Source organism: Apus apus, chromosome 4 (assembly GCF_020740795.1).
Source record: "Apus apus isolate bApuApu2 chromosome 4, bApuApu2.pri.cur, whole genome shotgun sequence".
Taxonomy (NCBI): domain Eukaryota; kingdom Metazoa; phylum Chordata; class Aves; order Apodiformes; family Apodidae; genus Apus; species Apus apus.
In genome coordinates, this window is record NC_067285.1 from 5264638 (window position 1) to 5282919 (window position 18282).

Genomic DNA, 18282 nt, shown 5'->3' on the forward strand with positions numbered 1-18282 from the left:
TAAGTGTTTTTTTTTAATTTTTTCCCCTATTTTAATTTCTTCACAAGGACCACAATCCCTAACGTGCAGAAATATTTTAGCGTGTGTAATTCAATGCCATTGAAATTCCGGGGACAGAAGGTTACAGAGTTGAACCCACAAAAGGGTAATTTAGACACTGGGCAAGGGAGATGTAGAAATGGCACAATTTTGGGGAAATCAGTGGTCCGTGTGTAGGGCTGTGGGTGCTCAGAGCTTTATGTGTGATGGGGAGCATTGACTGTCTGAAAAGGTCTGCGAGAAGGTCGCGTGATTTTAATTAAGCCAAGAAAATGTGTGTTTCTTACAGCTATATGATGATGAGAGATTGCTGGCATGCTGTGCCTTCACACAGACCGACTTTTAAACAGTTGGTAGAAGACTTGGATCGGATTCTCACTCTCACAACTAATGAGGTAGGTAGATTGTTTCCCTCCATAAGCTGATCACAACAAATGGTTCAGGAGGCAGATGGAATTTATTCAATTATGAAATCCCGCTCAAGTTCTCTTCTTGTTCTGTTTATTGTTGTCCTCTTGAGGTTACACACAGCTAAAGTATGTATCCTATGAAATCCTTAGTTTCTTGCCATTATGCCTTAATTTATGTAACTAAACAGAAACACACCTTAAAAGTGTTTTGGTTTCTTTTTCATTGCTTCTTTTGTTGTTTGTAGCGTAGCAGTATTGAGGAAGGCTGAGAGGCAATGTTTATGTTTCAACATGAATTTCACCTGAAGGAGAGATGTACAGTTCATAGTGTTTTTCATTTATCAACTCTTGATTCCCAGCCATGAAATCTAGGTCAGAAGAGGAGAAATCGACAGTGGTAGATTTCAGATTATAAGTCTGAGAGTGAATTAGGTTCACTGAAATATCTCTCTGTGGAGGGAACGAGGACCCACAGGGAACGTGCAAACAGCCATCCAATTATCCAAAGGTCCTGCCTAGCACTGCTTCAGGTCGGGATATATGAATGCAAAAGGGTTTATTTGAAGAGCATTCTTTCAGGGGTCTGAGATATTATTAGTTTTAGCAAGGAGCACACTGATTAGGGTATTCACACAGGAATCAGTTCTCTTATCAGTCAATCACATGCACCTCTGAGGACGATCACGAGTGATGGAAATGTTGATTCTTTTGGTGGAAACTTCTTTGGAGAGAAAATGTTGGTGTCCCAGAATCACTTTACAAGTTCCTAGCAAATCTGAGAAGTTATATGTATAATGGGAGGGGGAAAAAATGACAAAACACTTACAGAGGAAAGTTACAACAACTTGTTTTGAGTGTTTCAAAATAAATTTTTCAGGCTTGCTACCATTATAGTGCTTCTTTATATAAGGAGGGGGGAAGGTAGGAAAAAAAAATTATATGGCTTTATATTGGTCTTCAGCATTACTTTCTAATTTTTCAGAATTGTTGGAGAAATGAAAAAATACTATTAAGCAGCATTAGGAAAGGCTGTATGCAATAGAGATGACAGGAGAACCTGAGTAAAGGGATGCCTTTTTTTAGGATCATAATTTACCCAGAAGGTCAGTTGAAAAAGATTTTGGCTTCAGTAGCAGCTATAATTGCATCTGGCTTCTGTTTTGTAAGGTTTACGCTAAGACGTGGCACCTTCAGGGGTGGCTCAGAGATGAGGCAGGACTATGTGCTCCCTGCGGAGTTGGTAACACAGCCCTGTGTTCTGTTACCATCTTCCCCCCTCATCCAGCAGTGGCTGCTGCTTTTCCTGCCTAATTTATATCTGATTTCACAAGACTAGTTGGAGGTGGGCTGGCTGCCACTGTGGAGTGCTGGGTGGCTTGGACTGGAAATTCATTTGCAAATTCAAGAGGGAGGTTCTGGGCTGCAATTCCAAGCCTGGGAAAGGATATCACTTTCTTTTTTGTGTGTGTGTTTAACCATCTTGCCTTCCCAAGTTTGTACAGCTCATGGACCTGGAATGATCTCAAAGGTAACCTGAAAAGGCCTTAAGGGTTATGTAAATGATTGGAATAATAGGAAAAATGGCTGGAAAAAGCTCAGGAAAACATCCAGTCCATCTGATTGGCCTATGGCAGGATCCACTATACGTTTGTCATTCCTGACAAGATGTTTATGTAACTTGGCCTCAAAGATCTCCACTGCTCTATTCCTGCATCACCCCTTGACAGTCTGTTGCTTTGTTTCATCAGCCTTACTTCTTGAAAGATCGTTCTAATCTCTAATCTTTCAGCATAACGTATTGCTTTTGTCCTATTTACCCTGGACACAAAGCAAATTAGTTCACTTGTCTTTTACAGCCCATTTTGTGTTCCTGAAAAGTCATCATGTTCTCACTCAGTTCTCCTGAGAACTCCAGTGTGTCCCATTTTCCTCCATAGCTTGAGATCTCTGATTTGTGCAATATGCACAGTTTTCCTGAAGAGGAGGTTCACTTGTGCACCAGTCTGACAATAAATCTGCTTGTCCTCTCCACAGTGGCACTGTCCCTTCTGTCCCTAAATGACACTGTTGATACAGGGTCAACCTGGTTTACCCAACAACTCAAAAATTTCCTAGGGCAGCCAGCAATATCTCATGCATTTGTGCAAATAATTATTTCTGCTTAAATGGTATTGTCTGGCTCTTCTTCTCCCTGCTGGCTCATCACCTGTTGGGATTTTTTGTTGATGTTTGGTTTTGGGGGGATTTTTTTGTTGTTGCTTCCCCCCCAAAAAAAAAAAGACCCTGTTCCCCATGTCTCCCAGATTGGTGTGCGAAGTTTCCCCAATCCACAAGAGCAGAAGTCACCAAGAGTTAGCCTCATGGCTGTGTCATTATATCAACACCAGGAACCATCCTGATACAGGCAACATTTTATCCCCCTTTTTCCCCCTGGACATTGGATAAGGAGATTGGAGAGAGGATAAGACTCTGACTTCCAATACTGAATTCATAACTCAATCACAACAAGCCTTTCCATATGATGAACCAAGCCCTGTTTATTCAAATACTGGAATAATTTCAACTTCTGTCTGTCCAGCAAGTGCTTGATTAATTCTGGTCATGTATGACTGGTTTGCTAATATATAAATATGTGTCAAGGTTGTCCTTGTGGATCTTCTAAAAGCCTAAGGAGCAAGATAGACAGTAATCCTAGATCCAAACTGCCTTTTCTTGCTGCCTAATGTACTTGTCAGCATTTTAAAACTTACATTCCCCTTCTCTTTTAAAATTATGACCATTTTTAAACTGTAATAAAGTAATGATTGAATTTCTGACTTAAAATATGTTAACCAAGAACTAAATTACCCCAAACCTAAGCACAGCAGCATAAAAATACTGACTGAGGTGGAAGACTTGTCTCGTCAGTACCATCATAACTTGTGGTTTAGCAAATGAAGAGATTGCATTTAAATGAATGCAGCTGCCTTTAGAAGTTGAAAGAGAAGGAAAATTTCAAGGGGAAAAATAACTTTATTCTTCTGCCAAAACTGTTGTTTCTAGCAAAAGAAGCCTTAACCCAAAACTTGGATTCAGCAGATACTATTTCCTTTTTTAATGACTGCTTTGGTCATGGCTACTCTGGGACACACACATTAATATGTACTGTAAAAAACCCAAATCTGGTGAATGATTTTTTTTTCTCTTCCAGTTCTTTTTTTGCACGTAGGCCACTGCATGTTTAAACCCAAATTTAATATCACAGAATATAAAACAGATACTCAAACTGACCAAAGGAATATACGGTTGGAAGTGACTTTCCCCTCTCTAAATCATTACCATGTGCTAAAGAAAAACGGTTCTATTGAGGATGAAATTTCATTTTTATCATTGCAAGTGAAAAGTCTGCTTTTGATGTGGCTGGCATGTTTATTTCCACTGACGCGGCTGATGCTGGTGATGTTGGACTTCAGAAAAGTACCACGTTCTTGGGTTGTTTTTTTTCTTTCTCTGTTCAGGCTCCTTGTTTTATGGGATATGGAAGCAACAGGCAGCGTCGAATGCAATTGCGTTGCAGAAACGAGTGTCGTTTTAAGCTGTTGTTTTACCCACTGTATAATCAAGCCAAGTCAGAGCAGTGGTAACGTGTTATTGGCAGTTTTACTCACTGTCTAAAAATGCAATTTATTTCTTTTTATCATAGGAGTATCTGGATCTCAGTGGACCTCTTGAACAGTATTCACCTAGTTACCCTGACACGAGGAGTTCGTGTTCTTCAGGTGATGACTCTGTTTTCTCTCCTGATCCAATGCCTTATGAACCTTGTCTTCCCAAGTACCAACACATGAATGGAAGTGTTAAAACATGAAAATAAGTCACGTCGAGGAAGAAAGAAACCAGAACATCAAGCTACCTACCATATACAAAACAAAATCTTTTCTCCGGGACCTTAATGTTTCTGCTTGTACATATGATATATGGAAAAAAAGGAAAAGGAAAAAACAACAACTTGGAGGAAAGCAGTCAGAACCTACATAAAGAATCTCATCATTTGCAACTTTCAAATATTCCCAACAAAGAAGAATGTTTATGAGCTGTGTCTAAATCCCCATTGCTATCAATTTTCTGGCTTCCTGTAAGCTGCAACAGACTTTGTTTGTACAATGGACCAGTTGGACTTGAGGCAAACTCTGGGTCTGCCTTTCTTGTTTATTTTGTAATATTTGGAGAAAATATATGTTGGCACACACTTACAGAGCACAAATGCAGTATATAGGTGCTGGATGTATGTAAATATATTCAAAATATGTATAAATATATATTATATATATTTACAATGAATTATTTTTTGTATTGATTTAAAAATGGATGTCCCAATCCACCTAGCAAATTAGTCTCTTTTTTAACAGCTATTTGCTAAATGCTGTTCTTACACAGAATTTCTTAATTTTCACCATCCAAAGGTGGAAAATACTTTGCTTTCAGGGAAAATGGTATATCATTAATTTATTAACTAATTGGTAATGTACAAAACAGTTAATCGTTTATAGGGTTGTTGTGTTTTTGTAATTTAAATGGCATTTCTATGCAGGCAGCACAGAGAACTAGTAGATATATTGCTCAGACTTTACTAGTTTTCAGATCTTTAAAAAAAAAAAAGAAATATTTACAGTATATAACTAATTTGGGGGAATTAAACTTTTGATTTATTTGTGTTTAAAAACTGCAGTGTCAGATGATTATTCTTCTCAAAACCAAATCCTTTAACAAGAAAGTCTTTTATTCTCATTGCCTGTCACTTGAACAATTTCACTTCTTAGCAATGGCCAAAAAGCAGCATCATTCCACACACCCACCAAAAGGGAAGAAAATTTTAAAAGAGGCTTCCTAAAGTAAGGAAAGAGATGAATTTGTCTATAACCACAGCAGAAAGTACTGCTCTACACGGAGCTGAGCTTCTACCCTGAGTTGCACATGCATCAAATTAACTACAATTCTCTTCCCTGGGTTGGATAATGGGTTCCAGATCTTTTGGCCTGGATCATTTGCCTTTTAGACTATCCCTCTATTGTAACTTAAGTTAAAAAGAGAGAAGTTGTTTATAATGACAATTTGCCATAGGAATATCAGCATCTTTTTAAGGGATTAATTCATGCTGACTCCAGTATTTCCTTCTGATCCATTCCATAACAGTAAGTATAGCACTGGCCTCTGCTGAAATATCACTGTTGTTTGTGTCTCTTTACAGATGCCTTGTGGTTTTACTTTCAGAACTCTCACACTGATATGGCCATGCAATATGAATGCAAATTACACTGTTTTATGTGGTGGTGTTTTTTGGTTGTTTTGTTTTTTTTTAAAAAAAAAAAATTAAAAAATTTTAAAAATTAGGTATAAGAAGTATTAAAATCTGTTAACTTTTGTACTGACAATAAAATGTTTCTACAGATATTAATGTTAAAACGACAAAATAAATGTCATACAGCTTATTTTTCCTAATCCTTCGTGTCATACAAAATGGTTTCCTGAACATCAAGTGATGGAACACATCCAGAAATGCTTCCTTTTGACCTTATCATAGATCCTATATTACAAAGCAGTTCTTTCAGGAATAATGCTTTTTGCCTCTGTCTTATAAAATGTCTGCTCATGAATAACTTGGGTTATTTGAGTAAACATATGTACAATCTTTGGTGTTTGTGAAGTGAGACATTATTTGGTGGAAAATGGTTTGAAATATTCATAATGTAGACATAAAATATATTTTCTTTTTATTTAGTCAGGCTGTAGTCTCCTAATTAGTGAGGTTTCTCATTCATTCTGGAGAGGCTGGGGGACCATTTGTATAGGAGATTTTAAAATCATAGCAGTTTGAAAGAGTATAAAATTTTTGTTTTTTTTTACTTGAAAACAGAAGGAAGACACACCAGAATAGCTAGTGCTTGAGACAGAAATGGGAACTTCATGGTCACATTGCTGTTGCAGGTTAGCCAGAAAAGGATTGTTGAACCTGGTCTTCACCACATGCTGTAAAAGTGCTCCAGACACCAAACTATGCTTTGGTTTCTTTTTTGTCTCTTTCTGCTCAGACCAGCAATCCCATACCAATCCCAAAGAACTTTCTAAAAAAGTGCCTGTTAAAAACTGGCATTTTCCAACTGAGAATTATCTGATTGAAAAATTCCCACTGGCTCTGCTAAAAAATAACAATTCCCTTTCCCCATGACATCTATTACTGTGAGCAGCAATGGTAGCTACTGTCTGACCACAGTATTTTAATGACACTCCTTTGCTTTTAAGATTCTCTTAAAGGGTAGTAGAAGATCCTGAATCTTGCTCTGCTTGGATTTAAATTAATTTAAATGCATTTTTACTACTTAAGATTTTTTAAAATAACAGTAAACCCTCCAAAACGTAATGGAAAGGTGCTACTCAATAATATAAACTTACTTGGTTTCCCTGCTTTTGTTTTAAATAATATATTTGCTCTTCTTTTGTTCATTTTTGGTGTATCTCTCAAAGATTTAGGTTTGGCCCTTAGAGGTAGGTAGACCATGATTTCACAAACTGGGGGAGAAACAGAACATCCTCTGTGTGTGAGGTTGCAAGAGGAAACTAGGCAGCAGGAAATAAAATCTGGCATTGAAATTTGTCTGAAGGGGAAATACTCTGTAGTGCTGTGCCTGCCTTTGGCTTTTTGATGAGAAAAAGGAGTTAGGAATTTGGATTGCTATCTCATCTAAAAATAAAGTTACCATTAATAACATGAGCAATAATGAAGATTAGCCTTATATCAGGAAATGAATGTATATTGATGTGGATAATGAGGATTATGTTCTGTGCATAACCAGTTTCCTGCAGCAACTAATTGCTTTTTGTATGTCTGTTTAAGTATTGATTCAAATCAACTCTGAGTAATACATGAGAAAATATGGCTGTAAAAAACAGGTTTGTAGTGGCTCAGGTCCATAAACAAGTTCATATTGCCTGTTTTGGGGTTTTTTTCCCCACTTTTTTACTACAATATAGTAAATAGCATGGATTATGTACATAGGATAAGGTGACAGATTCTGTTCTGTCCCTTTTTCTGTTGTTTACATATTCAGTATCTGTTTCTTCACATAAGTGGGAGGTGAACTGTGCTCTCAGTTTCAAGTTTGTCAAAAGACAAGTTTACGGTTTTATTTCTGGAAGTAACATGAACAAAATCTAGTAAATCTAGCAATTTGCATGTCTAGCCCTTGAGAAAAGAGCACCACAAAACCCTGAGGTCTAGAGACCTTTTTAGTGAAAGATTCTATGATCTGAATGTAATTAATTAAAGGAAGAGGAGGTTAGGAGTTGTCTTGATCAGGGTATATAAACTGCTGTTAAGAGTAAAATACCTTTTACAAATGAAGGTCTCTGCTCCAGATCCAGTGTTAGAAAGGTGGAGCAAGACCCATCCAGGTTGGGTGGAAAGGCCTTTCTGATGGTAGAAGCAGTGAACTGATGGGTGCCATTGAGTTTCCCCCAGTTGGAGCCAACACTATCTCCTATGGCTCAACCACAAGCAAAACCCAACAGTCAAGTGAGCTGGTGGTCATGCTTCCTCCTGTCCTCCAAGTCTGAAATGGGAAAGCTCAAGTCATGCAGAAGCTGAATGGCAAGTTTTGGAGACTTTCTGTAGTCCAGGACACTTCAAGTATGTGCAGAAAGTGGCTACTGGAATTGGTGTGGGATTGTTAATGTTGAGGAAAGGTAAAGAATTGTGAGATGACAGGTCCTTTAGCAAACCTTCCAGAAACCTTCACTTGGGTGTTTTGACATTGCTTATCACGCTCGAGGGAAAAGCTGGGGCAAAAAGTTGCTATTTATAGAAAGGAAGGAAAAAAATGCCATAGAAGTGAAAAAAAGTCAACCAAATCCTATTTTTAAATGTGATCTGTTCATTCTGTAGCCAGGAAGTTCCGTATCAGCATAATTTAATCTAATTATTATTAAAAAGTTTCATTGATTTTTCCACAGTAAATGTAATAAATTTGTTGGGAGGAAGCACAAGTTACCTCCAACAATTTGTACCTGGGAAGACTGTCAGTCCTTCTGAGCCCATAAATATATCTGTACTTCTGAGCTTTCATCACTGTCTATCCTGGATGTTTCAAACAGTTTAAAAGCAATCGAGCAAATGTGGTTTTTATCCCCTTTTACCTGTGCAAAACTCCTGTTAATGAGGTTTTCTGTAAAATTTCTAAAGGAGGGAGAAGATGGAGGCATTCATTCTCTGCACAGGGATGCATGGAGACAGAACAAGGGGTGAGAGGATGAATTTTAGAACCAATTCCTTCACTGTGAGACCACTTGAACACTGGGACAAGTGGCCTAGAGAACCAGTGGAATCTGCCTGGCTGTAGATGCTCAAGACTTGGTGTGACAGGGCTGTTGGATAACCTAATCTAAAGCTCTGCTTTCGACTCAAGGTTGGCCAAGATGACCTCTAGAGTCCCTTCCAGCTGAGACTTTTCTGTGATTTTGCAAATTTGTGTTATTGGCCAAGGTAACCCAGGTCTGCAGAGGAGTTCTGGAAAGCTGAACTGGCTCCCATTGAGGTTGTCAGGGGGATGTATTGTTGAGTAAATTCAGTTTTGTGACACATTTAACAAGAGAGAGATCCCCTCTGTTAAGGCATTTGGATTTTAAAAGTTGGGTCCTAGTTCCCTTTTCGTTATCACAGCTGGCCAGAGTTTTTCTGTTTGCATTCCTGTTCAGTGGAAAAGGAAACGTTTGGTCAAAAGCTTTCTAAAGAACAAGTGTCTTGCAGAAGATGAAGTATTTTGACCTTATCAGAATGACATGACCCTATCAGAGTCATCCTGTCAGAAGGAAATGAATTAATTTTATTTTGCAATTATTTAATAGTAGACAATAATACATATGTCAACATGAGAATAGAGTTTTTTGGATATTATCAAGACAATAGTTAGATTAACTCGGAGTGACACCCAACTACTGCAAATAATTACACTTTTAAAATGTTTAGTTTCCACTTCAGGCTGGTAAGTTTTTCTCCAAGGACCAGAATTTCTTGTGGAACACACTTGCAAGTATCAGTGATGTTCATATTGCTCAGAGCTCAATAGTTTTGACAAACTTTTTTCCTGATGCAGCCTGTGGCTCAAAACACACTGTCTCCTCCAGACCACTGTGAGGATGGTCAGGAGGTAGATCTCAGGAGGGTTTATGAGGAGCTTGGTACCATTTCCACTGACCAGCACTGGGGAGGGTTCCTCTCCTGAAGGAGTAAATTAATGGGCAACCTTTTCCAAAGCCTCGAAGGATTTCCAGGGAGGACTATTACTTCCTCATGGCAGGGGAGCAACTCATCTCTTCTGCTGTGGCTTTGAATTCTGAGTCCTTTGAATTCTGAGGCAATAAAAGTAGTGGAGAAAATGGATGCCAAGCAAGAGCCCTGGTGTCAGTGCTGCCTGGAGAAATCTATGGCCCATTATACTGCAAACAAAGTGAATTACAATTCAAGGAAAAAAAAATCTGTACTGCCAAGGACTGTTTTAAAGACATCTCAGAGAAGGTAGCCAAGGTGCAGTATTTTGTCTAGATGTGTTATCCTGGCACAACTATAATATTTAGGACTGTTCAGAAGCAAACAGTACTTTCTTTTCCAAGTTTGTTGCCACAGAGATGGATGAACTGAAAGCTGAATACTGTTGTAGTGCTAAATTCAGTAAGTGAGGGATCTGCCATGGGAATGGTGTTTGGGAATGATGGTGTTCAGAAGAGCAGGATACATCCGGGTCTGGAAGGAGGAGGTGTAACTCCACTGGACAAAATGGAGTTTCATCTTCTTACATCAGACCTGAGTTTCAAGAGTTATGCCTGAAGCCCTAAATGCCAAAAGCACTTGAGAACCATTTGCCACAATGAGAGGACAGTGCCAGTGTTCCTGAGGGAACTCTGACCACACGTACGTGCACCCGGCCTGAGGTGAAGGTTCCTGAGCTGAGCAGCTAAGTTCCGTGGCAGAAGGATGCCTGTGTTCTTTGATTGGCCAGCTGCTTTTGGAGAGGACAGGACAGAGCCCACAGCTTGCAGTTTCTGCAAAATTAGTTTAGAGATGGAGGACCTTTTTGGTGCACCCTTCATCCTGGTGGTGCAGAAGATGTACGTGTGCTGAAGGAGAGCTGTGATCTGTCCCAGTGAGCAAAACACTGCAAGAAAAGAGTGAGAGAAGAAAACTTACACAGCTGACACTGGCTCTGAATTCAAAGTGTTTCCTTATGAAACTCTTTAATTTTCTCCTCATCAGCTCCAGGAAGCCACCGGCCCAAATGCCCGTGTGCTCATCTCCTGCGGAGCTGCCAATGAGGTTGAAATGAAACTGCCAGGATGCAGCTTGCCTGGCACATCCAACTTTCCTGAAGCATTTACTTGAATGAATGCTCTCTTTTCTTACTGGTTTTCTCAACTATGCTTCATTTACTTTTAAATAAGATTGTTTTGAAAAAGCATTTGTGTTTTTCAGGTTACTGATTTATGAAAAAAGACACAACAAACAACCCAGGGGTTTCTGTTGGAGAATTGTAAGTAATAAAAATTTGCCTATATATTTTTCCAAATTAATATTTTCCCTCTCGTTTACAATTTCCAAGACTTGTTCCCTGGCAGCTGTTATAACAAATGGTGGACTTTTTCAGCTGATGTAATCCAAGACTTCATGTCAGAGGATATGTAATATTTATTTATCAGATGGTCAAAGAAGTATGATCCATGGGTTTCCTTTTTAATGTCCAATGACCCTTTTTTGGTATTTTTCAGTAAAAAAATTATATTTCTCTCTATTTATCTATATAGACTAGATCTGTACAAGGATGTTTGTAGGTCCAGCCCTATAGGTTGCTAAATCATGAAGCTAATGCCATATGAATGTTCAGTAGTAATTTAACAGACGTAATCATGACAGGGTTCTGGAAGAGCCAATGAAAAAGTTACTAACCAGATAAAAATTCTGAAGGAGAAAGGTATTTACTGGGACTTAAAAGGGTTGGGTTTTTTTTTCCCCTTAGCATTTGGCAGCACTTTGTTTGCTCCTCATTTGACTTTTTGCTTCATTGTTCACAAATATTCTGTGGATCCTCAGTTGGCTTCAGAATCAGGAAACAACAGTTATGTTCAGGATGGTTGAACAAGTATTAAAATCACCCCAGAATTTCATGCCTGGTCTCTCTTTCAACACTGCCTGCCCTGAATATGAAGTATGTTCTTTGGATCCAGACTTGGATCTTGCAGTCTCTCTTTTTCCACATATGTATGTTGGCTGCACAGTTCCGTAGCGTGTGCGCTGAGCTCCCCTGTCGTTGGTGTTGCAATACTCGAGGAGGAAAAATCTGCTGTGGTTTTCTGTTCATTTCGTTTCACTCATGACAGATAGATGAGAAGGAAAGAGGCAGCAGTCCCTTGCTTTTCATAGCACCACGTTCCTTCTTTTCCTTGCTGGAGCCTCCTCCACCTCCTCCCCTCACACCCGCAGCCCAGAGCACACGCCACATCAGTAGTTAAAAAACACCCAGCCTCAAAGACTTGCATATTTTCTCAAGATTTCTTTGTAACTCAACTGCAGACAGTTGTTGCTCCATTAATCAGCTCCCTCTGTTTGACAAGCAGTAGATTTATGGCGCTGCATTTGTGAAACCAACATGCAATTAAACACAATCAATCAGTTCAGCTGAGGTTTCCAGATAGTGCTCGTGAAATCCTTTTCAAACGTCATTAGAGTTGGGGCTTTGAGAAGCGTGGAGGGAAAACAAAGACAAGATGGTACTATTTTCCACATTATCTTCAGACCCCTAGATGTCTAAATGTATTTTTTTAAGAAATAAAGAACCAAGGGGGAGACAAGAATCCCAAGATTTGCTTTCAGCCCAGGGATGGGAGTGGGGGTAAAAGGAGCATCAGATGATGAAGTGGTAAGTCACTAGGTTTGTATGGTTTCTGCAGGCACAATGTCCTGCTTTTCCTCTGAGTCTTGAACAGTATGTTCCTTCCTGGGGGAATGTTCCTGCTTCATTAATTAATAGCAAAGATGCCATACAAACATGGTGAAGTTGCATGCTGAATTTGTAAACGCTTTTGCAAATAGCTATGGAGCTCTTGATTTCCACAGTGTTTCTTTGTACACCCATACCCCAGCAAGTGACTTCCAGAAAACTACTATCAAGCAGATAGTTTAACTGCATTTTTTAAAAAAATTATTTGCTATTGAATGCATTTCTTTTTCCTTACAGCAGCTGCAATATTCCTGTAGCAAGTAAAAAATGTTTTGAGGTTTTATTCTTCTATCCATTGGATATCCTTTGAGGAGAAATGCTTACTATCCCTTGAGGTTACACACATTAACAAATGCAGTGTCAATATTGTTATATCTGCTGTGACTACAAGCATGTGTAAATTACTATGTGCGCCTCATATAGTAAGAAAAGGGAAAGATAATCAGCTATTAGTGCCTGTGCTCCTTATGAAGTCCACATATTGAGTTGATTTTTACATAGGAGATCTAGAATATATTCCTATACACACTGGGGGAGGGATGTCCCAGGAGCTTTTTAACCCAGTGGAAAAAATATGACAGTTTTCTGATCGTGAAAGAAGATGGGAGTCAACTTGCACAGCAATAATCAGAGTTTAAAAAGAAAATAAACTTTTCTGCTTTATGTGTTACGTCACTTAATAAATCTTTTAGTATTTCTGGCACCTAATTCTGTGTTTGATAGTCAAGAAAGCCCATTGATCATTCTTGTAAATTTACCTTTCATTACAATATTTATCAGTTTTTCTCTTTTGAGTCTGCTAAGGAGCCAGTACCCAAGACTCATCAGAAAAAAAAGTAACAAGGGCCTCTCTCAGCAAAATCTAAGCACAGAGGATGCCATTAAAAATAGGCCTTTTGCCAGTAGCCACATGACTGATTTTCTTATGATGCCAGAGTAACGCAGTGAGGAAGTTGTCTCTGTCTGAATCCCCACTTTATGCCATTCTTCGAAAGGCAAAGAATATTTGGAGGGTGGAAGAGCCACAGACCTCTAGATAACTGAGAGTGTTTCAAATGCTGGGACCATGAATCTGTACGAAATTACTCCTGTGTGTTTATCCCCCACGTGCTTGGCCATTTCATGACAATAATTAGTTGCAGTGAATCTCCACGTGAAACGATCATGTTGACCGCTTTTAGACATGCAGCTACCCCACAGGAATGTGGTGTCCCAGCTGGGCAGAAGATGGCTCCAGAGCTGGCAGACATGTGGTGGCCTCGTTCCTACAGTCAGAACTTACAGAAAGGAGCACCTCGCTGTGGCAATTTTCATTTCCCGTAATTCATAGAAAAATGTTGGTTTCTCTGGAATCTTGTGGTAACGGGTGTGATATGGTAAGCGTTTCCATATGTCATATTCTAAACTTGCTGTGATAGGAGGTTAACTGGCTGCAATTCTGGGTCAGATTCTTGGACCACCAAGTCCAAGAGCTTGCTGCTCTTTGCTGTCTCCAGAAGGGCTGCTTTGTCTCTAGAAAGACTTTGGAGAAAGGCACTACAACTCCAGCACCGAGTCCTTGAGAGGAAAGTTGCTTGTAAGGTTCACCTTCTCCCCATGAACACTTTTCCTGCTCCCTGGTGCAGCACCAGCCACTTACAGCTTCTCTGTCTACAGCAGCAGCGTCAGGGGAATAAGCAGTTGATGGGGATAGAAGCCTGTCCTCCACATTTGCTTTTTTGCCCCAAAAGGGACCTTCATCCTTGCTAAAGCTCCCAGAGTCCCATGTGCCTGACCCACAGACACACTTCTGGCTGCAAAAGCAAGCAGCTTTCATCCCCACCTTACTGGCTGTCACCTTACCTCCTACAAAATGAATCCTAATTTTATTTTAGAGCAAATAACCCACTTCCAGTGCCTTTGCAGTATCATCTTCTGAAGTCAGCCACTGCCTTGACCATATACCCTGGATACTGCACATGTTCTGCTGGGTTTGGATTTCTTTTACATTTTCCAATTGTTAATTTTATAATGTGTCCCTCAGGTCCCTTATTAATGGACAGCTTACGGAGGAGGTCTGGGTTACTGTTTACCACAGCCCTCAGTACTTTGGCATCCCTTGAGTCAAACTGAGCTCTCAGGTTTCTGCTTGCCAAGTTAAATCCTTTTAGCATTTTCATAATCTCCAAACACACGTTTCTTCAGCCCTCGGACTCAGTCTTGGCAATTCAGTAAGCATTTGTTGTTTGAAATCAGATCACGATGAAATCTCTTAATAGTCGCTCTATGAAAATATTTTGTTTAAAAAACACTCAAAACTTAATCAGAATGAAAATACCAGCAGCTGGATTGTAGTTTGAAGTCATGAGTCTGAGAAGCAGCTGGAACAGCGGGACTCTGAGAGACACTTGTAAATCATCCTCTTCCTAAAGGAACCTTTCAAGGCTGCTGCATTTTGGCAGGCAGTGAAAAGGACCCACTTGAGTTCAGCCTTCTCTGACCAGCCTCGTGTGCTGCTGTTTCATCTGTCACTCAGCTCTGCAGATAGCCAGGGAGCACAAAAACTGCTCTGTCTTTCTCTGCGTTTTACGAAGGGTTCTGGAGAGCTCGGTGTGTTGCCAAAACGTCATTGCTGTTATACTGCCTTATCTGAATAATGACTTGCTCCAGTGGAAACATTAATTTCTTTTTAGCTCCTCTAATGAGACTGACTGAAACATACCAACATGATTTTGGTTGATTTCATTGGAGAGGGGCTTACTCTTTCATATGTGTGGAATCTGGCTCTGCCTTGTCCTAAGACAGAGATCTAATTAAACCAATGCAAGCATTCATGAACTTGTTAGACAGTTTTTGTCATGTTTTATTTATGCTTTCTCAGATACGTTGTTAAGATGCAAGCAGTTTGAGACCTTGGATGTGCACAGTAGTATCCCTGCTATGAGTTCAGCTGGCAGGATGTTGAAAGTTTTCAGACCAGTTCTCTGTCCAGTTTCTACTAGATTAAATTCCTTCCATCACCGAAAATAATTGAGAAGGGTGGAATTAGCTGCCTGAAGAAACTGCCTTCTCGGGGTAGGGGTGACCTTCACACACAACATAGCAGCTTCCTGTTTGTATGTGCAAAACCAGCTCTTCAATTAGACTAGATTGGAACATTTTGTGTTAGATAAAGAGGAAAACAAATTGATAAAAAATGTAATTTTGACATTGGAACTGTAAGCCATACAAGCAAAAAAAACCCCTAAATTCATGCAAAGTGATTGGAGCAGCCTTCAGATAAATTCTTCTCATTGGATGTTTACTTTCAAGTTACACTTATAAGCAGCAGGGTATCTGGATGCCTAAAACATTTTTTAGAATTATAGATATAATAATATAAACTTGGCACATAACAGAACAAGAATGTTGGCAGCCTCCAAAATCCAAAAGGAGCCAGTGCACTTGCCTGGATGAGGCACCCCACTCAGTCAGCAGCAACACAGGAACCTGGGTGAGGACTTTTGGAAGTTTAAAAAGCCATCCAAAGCAATTTAGCCGTGACTGCAATCTTAACTACACTGACAGACTTTTTGTTTTGTTTTATATTTTTTTTGTGATAACCAGGCATGCAAACCAAGATCAGGAGGCGTTAACAGCCGAGTGTAGTTTGCAAAACGAAATGGGTAAGGATAGAAACCAGACTTCCAGCTTGAAGGAATTGTCCTTGTTTTAACTCCTACTGAACAATCTAATTATCCCTAGGTAATCACAGCCATGAGAAAGAGGAGAGAAGGAACAACCGTATTTTGAAGCAGAAGGGGAACGATTATCTCCTGCTACTCTAACTCACTCCACCTGCACCATACTGTAAATCATTTATTAGAGGATAAAATATGATCCATACACATAATTTGCTTCATCTTTCTCAGCAGTGTTCTTTAAGTGGTTATAAGCAACTTGTTTCTTGTTTTGTGCTCCAGGTATTTATGACAAAACAAATTTTTGCTGGCTTTTTTAATTCTTTCATCAAGTGTTTGATTAAGTGCACGGACACTGTAAGCCTGCAGGGAAGGCTGAAACTCACTAGTGCAGACAGAACTGCAGTCTTTACTCTTTCCTAATAGATTTTGTGGGAATAAAACTTGGGAGATGTGACTGGAGAGGTATCTGCCTTGCTCATATAAATGTGCTCTTTCTGGAAGTCCTGCGTGGAGAGGTTCCCTCTCCCTCACAGCACTGCTCTAAAACCCTGGCATGAATTGAACAAACTCTTTCAATACTTGCTTTGTTGTCACCGTTTGACTCAGTTTGACAACAATGCTCTCGATCCTCTCCTCCTCCCACCCAGGCAGGGAAGAAGAGAAAGAAAAAGAGAGAGACTTGGCTGGATTGAAAACTAAACTACACAGCTTTAATGAAACACTAATGATAAAAGAAAATATATGTACAATTATATACAAATACGTTCAGATATGTGCAAAAGCCTCTCAGCCCCCCTTACCCCCAGCAACTCCCACAGCATCTCCTGAGCTGTGAACAGTCCCAAAAAATCCCGGAGCTGCTACTGGAGAAAGCAGAGTGATGAGGGTCAGGAAAGCTCGAGCCTGGGGGTCAATGGTGTTGGATGGACAGAGTCTTCCCCAGACACTGGCCATGGACGGAAGAGAGGGGAAGAATAAGCAGGAAGAAAGTTGTCCTCTGTGATCTCTGACCTTCCTCTGAGCTTACATAGATATATGGAATGGAATATGTCTGGCCCATTTTGCTGTCTGTCTAACTCAGCCTCCTATGGGGGGTCATAGATCTCCCCGTAGTGTCTGAGCCGGCAGAGTGAAGGTGCGACCCTGAAGACCCAGCAGTTAGAAAAACATTCCACTCTTATCAGTCTTAGTTGGAACACTCTGCTACTAGTTAAAAGAAAGATTACTGAAGGAAAAAAAAATCAGTAAAAGGAAAATTGGTTTCATTCTGGCTCAAACCAGGACATGTGTGCATGTCCTTTATTACCACGGAAATTGAGGTGAGCGTGAATCATGTGTCTGTACACCCGAATCAGGGCTTCTGTGTAAATGAGGTGGAGGTGGCCTGAGGAAAAGGATTTTTTTAGATGTCTTAGCTATCCCATATCAAAGAAGACCCAGTCCACGGAGCAGGTATCTCCTCTAGTACAGCAGCATGTTCAGAGGATTCAGGCCGTACCACGGCTCTGGATCACCGTTCTGGGTCCACCTTCATGGTGATGCAAACAGTGCTCAAGCCATAGTTGTCCTGAGGAGAAGGTCCATAGCAAACATATACAAATCACTTCTGGTAGTTGATGTCTAATTCTGGAAGAGTTTTTCTGTTTAATGGCCTTCCAAATTCTGTACTATGATGATGCCTTTGTGGACAACACTGTAGACAGCAGGAATGTCTCATCAGTTTGGCAATATGAAATCGTAGCAGATTAAAAATACGATGCAGACTAGACCTACTGAGTATTTGCCAAAGCATTCTGGGAATATTTAGTTGGATTTTGAACTGAATTCACTTCGGCCTTGTTCCCCCCTCTTTGGAGAGCACTGCAGTCTTGTTATCTCTGACCACGTACAAATACAACCTTTATTATTATTTTCTTCAGGAGAAGTTAAGTTTTGCATTTACTACATTTGCATCACAGATACTTAATTCAGCTCTCCAAAAAAAAGGGGAGGAAAAAAGTCAGTGCAGCACTTCTGGCTGATCACAACAGCTGCTGAAGTGGTAAGGAGGAAGGTATTAATGGTGACAATTCTTGCCTCGTAAGCACAGCGGAAGATTAATTTTGTGGTAATAAAACATAAGAAAATATATTTGCAACTGCCTTTTGCTGA

General features: G+C 39.8%; 1 protein-coding gene across 7 annotated transcripts in view; it reads left to right on the plus strand.

Moving 5' to 3' along the window:
• Positions 1-6213, plus strand: part of FGFR2 (fibroblast growth factor receptor 2) — an 85319-nt gene extending 79106 nt beyond the window's left edge. For all 7 annotated transcript variants that reach the window (XM_051618882.1, XM_051618888.1, XM_051618883.1 and 4 more), the window contains 2 exons: positions 329-434; positions 4132-6213. In XM_051618882.1, coding sequence (XP_051474842.1) covers positions 329-434; positions 4132-4296 — 271 coding nt within the window. In that variant the 3' untranslated portion in view covers positions 4297-6213. The remainder of the gene's footprint in view (positions 1-328; positions 435-4131) is intronic.
• Positions 6214-18282: the final 12069 nt, after the last annotated feature.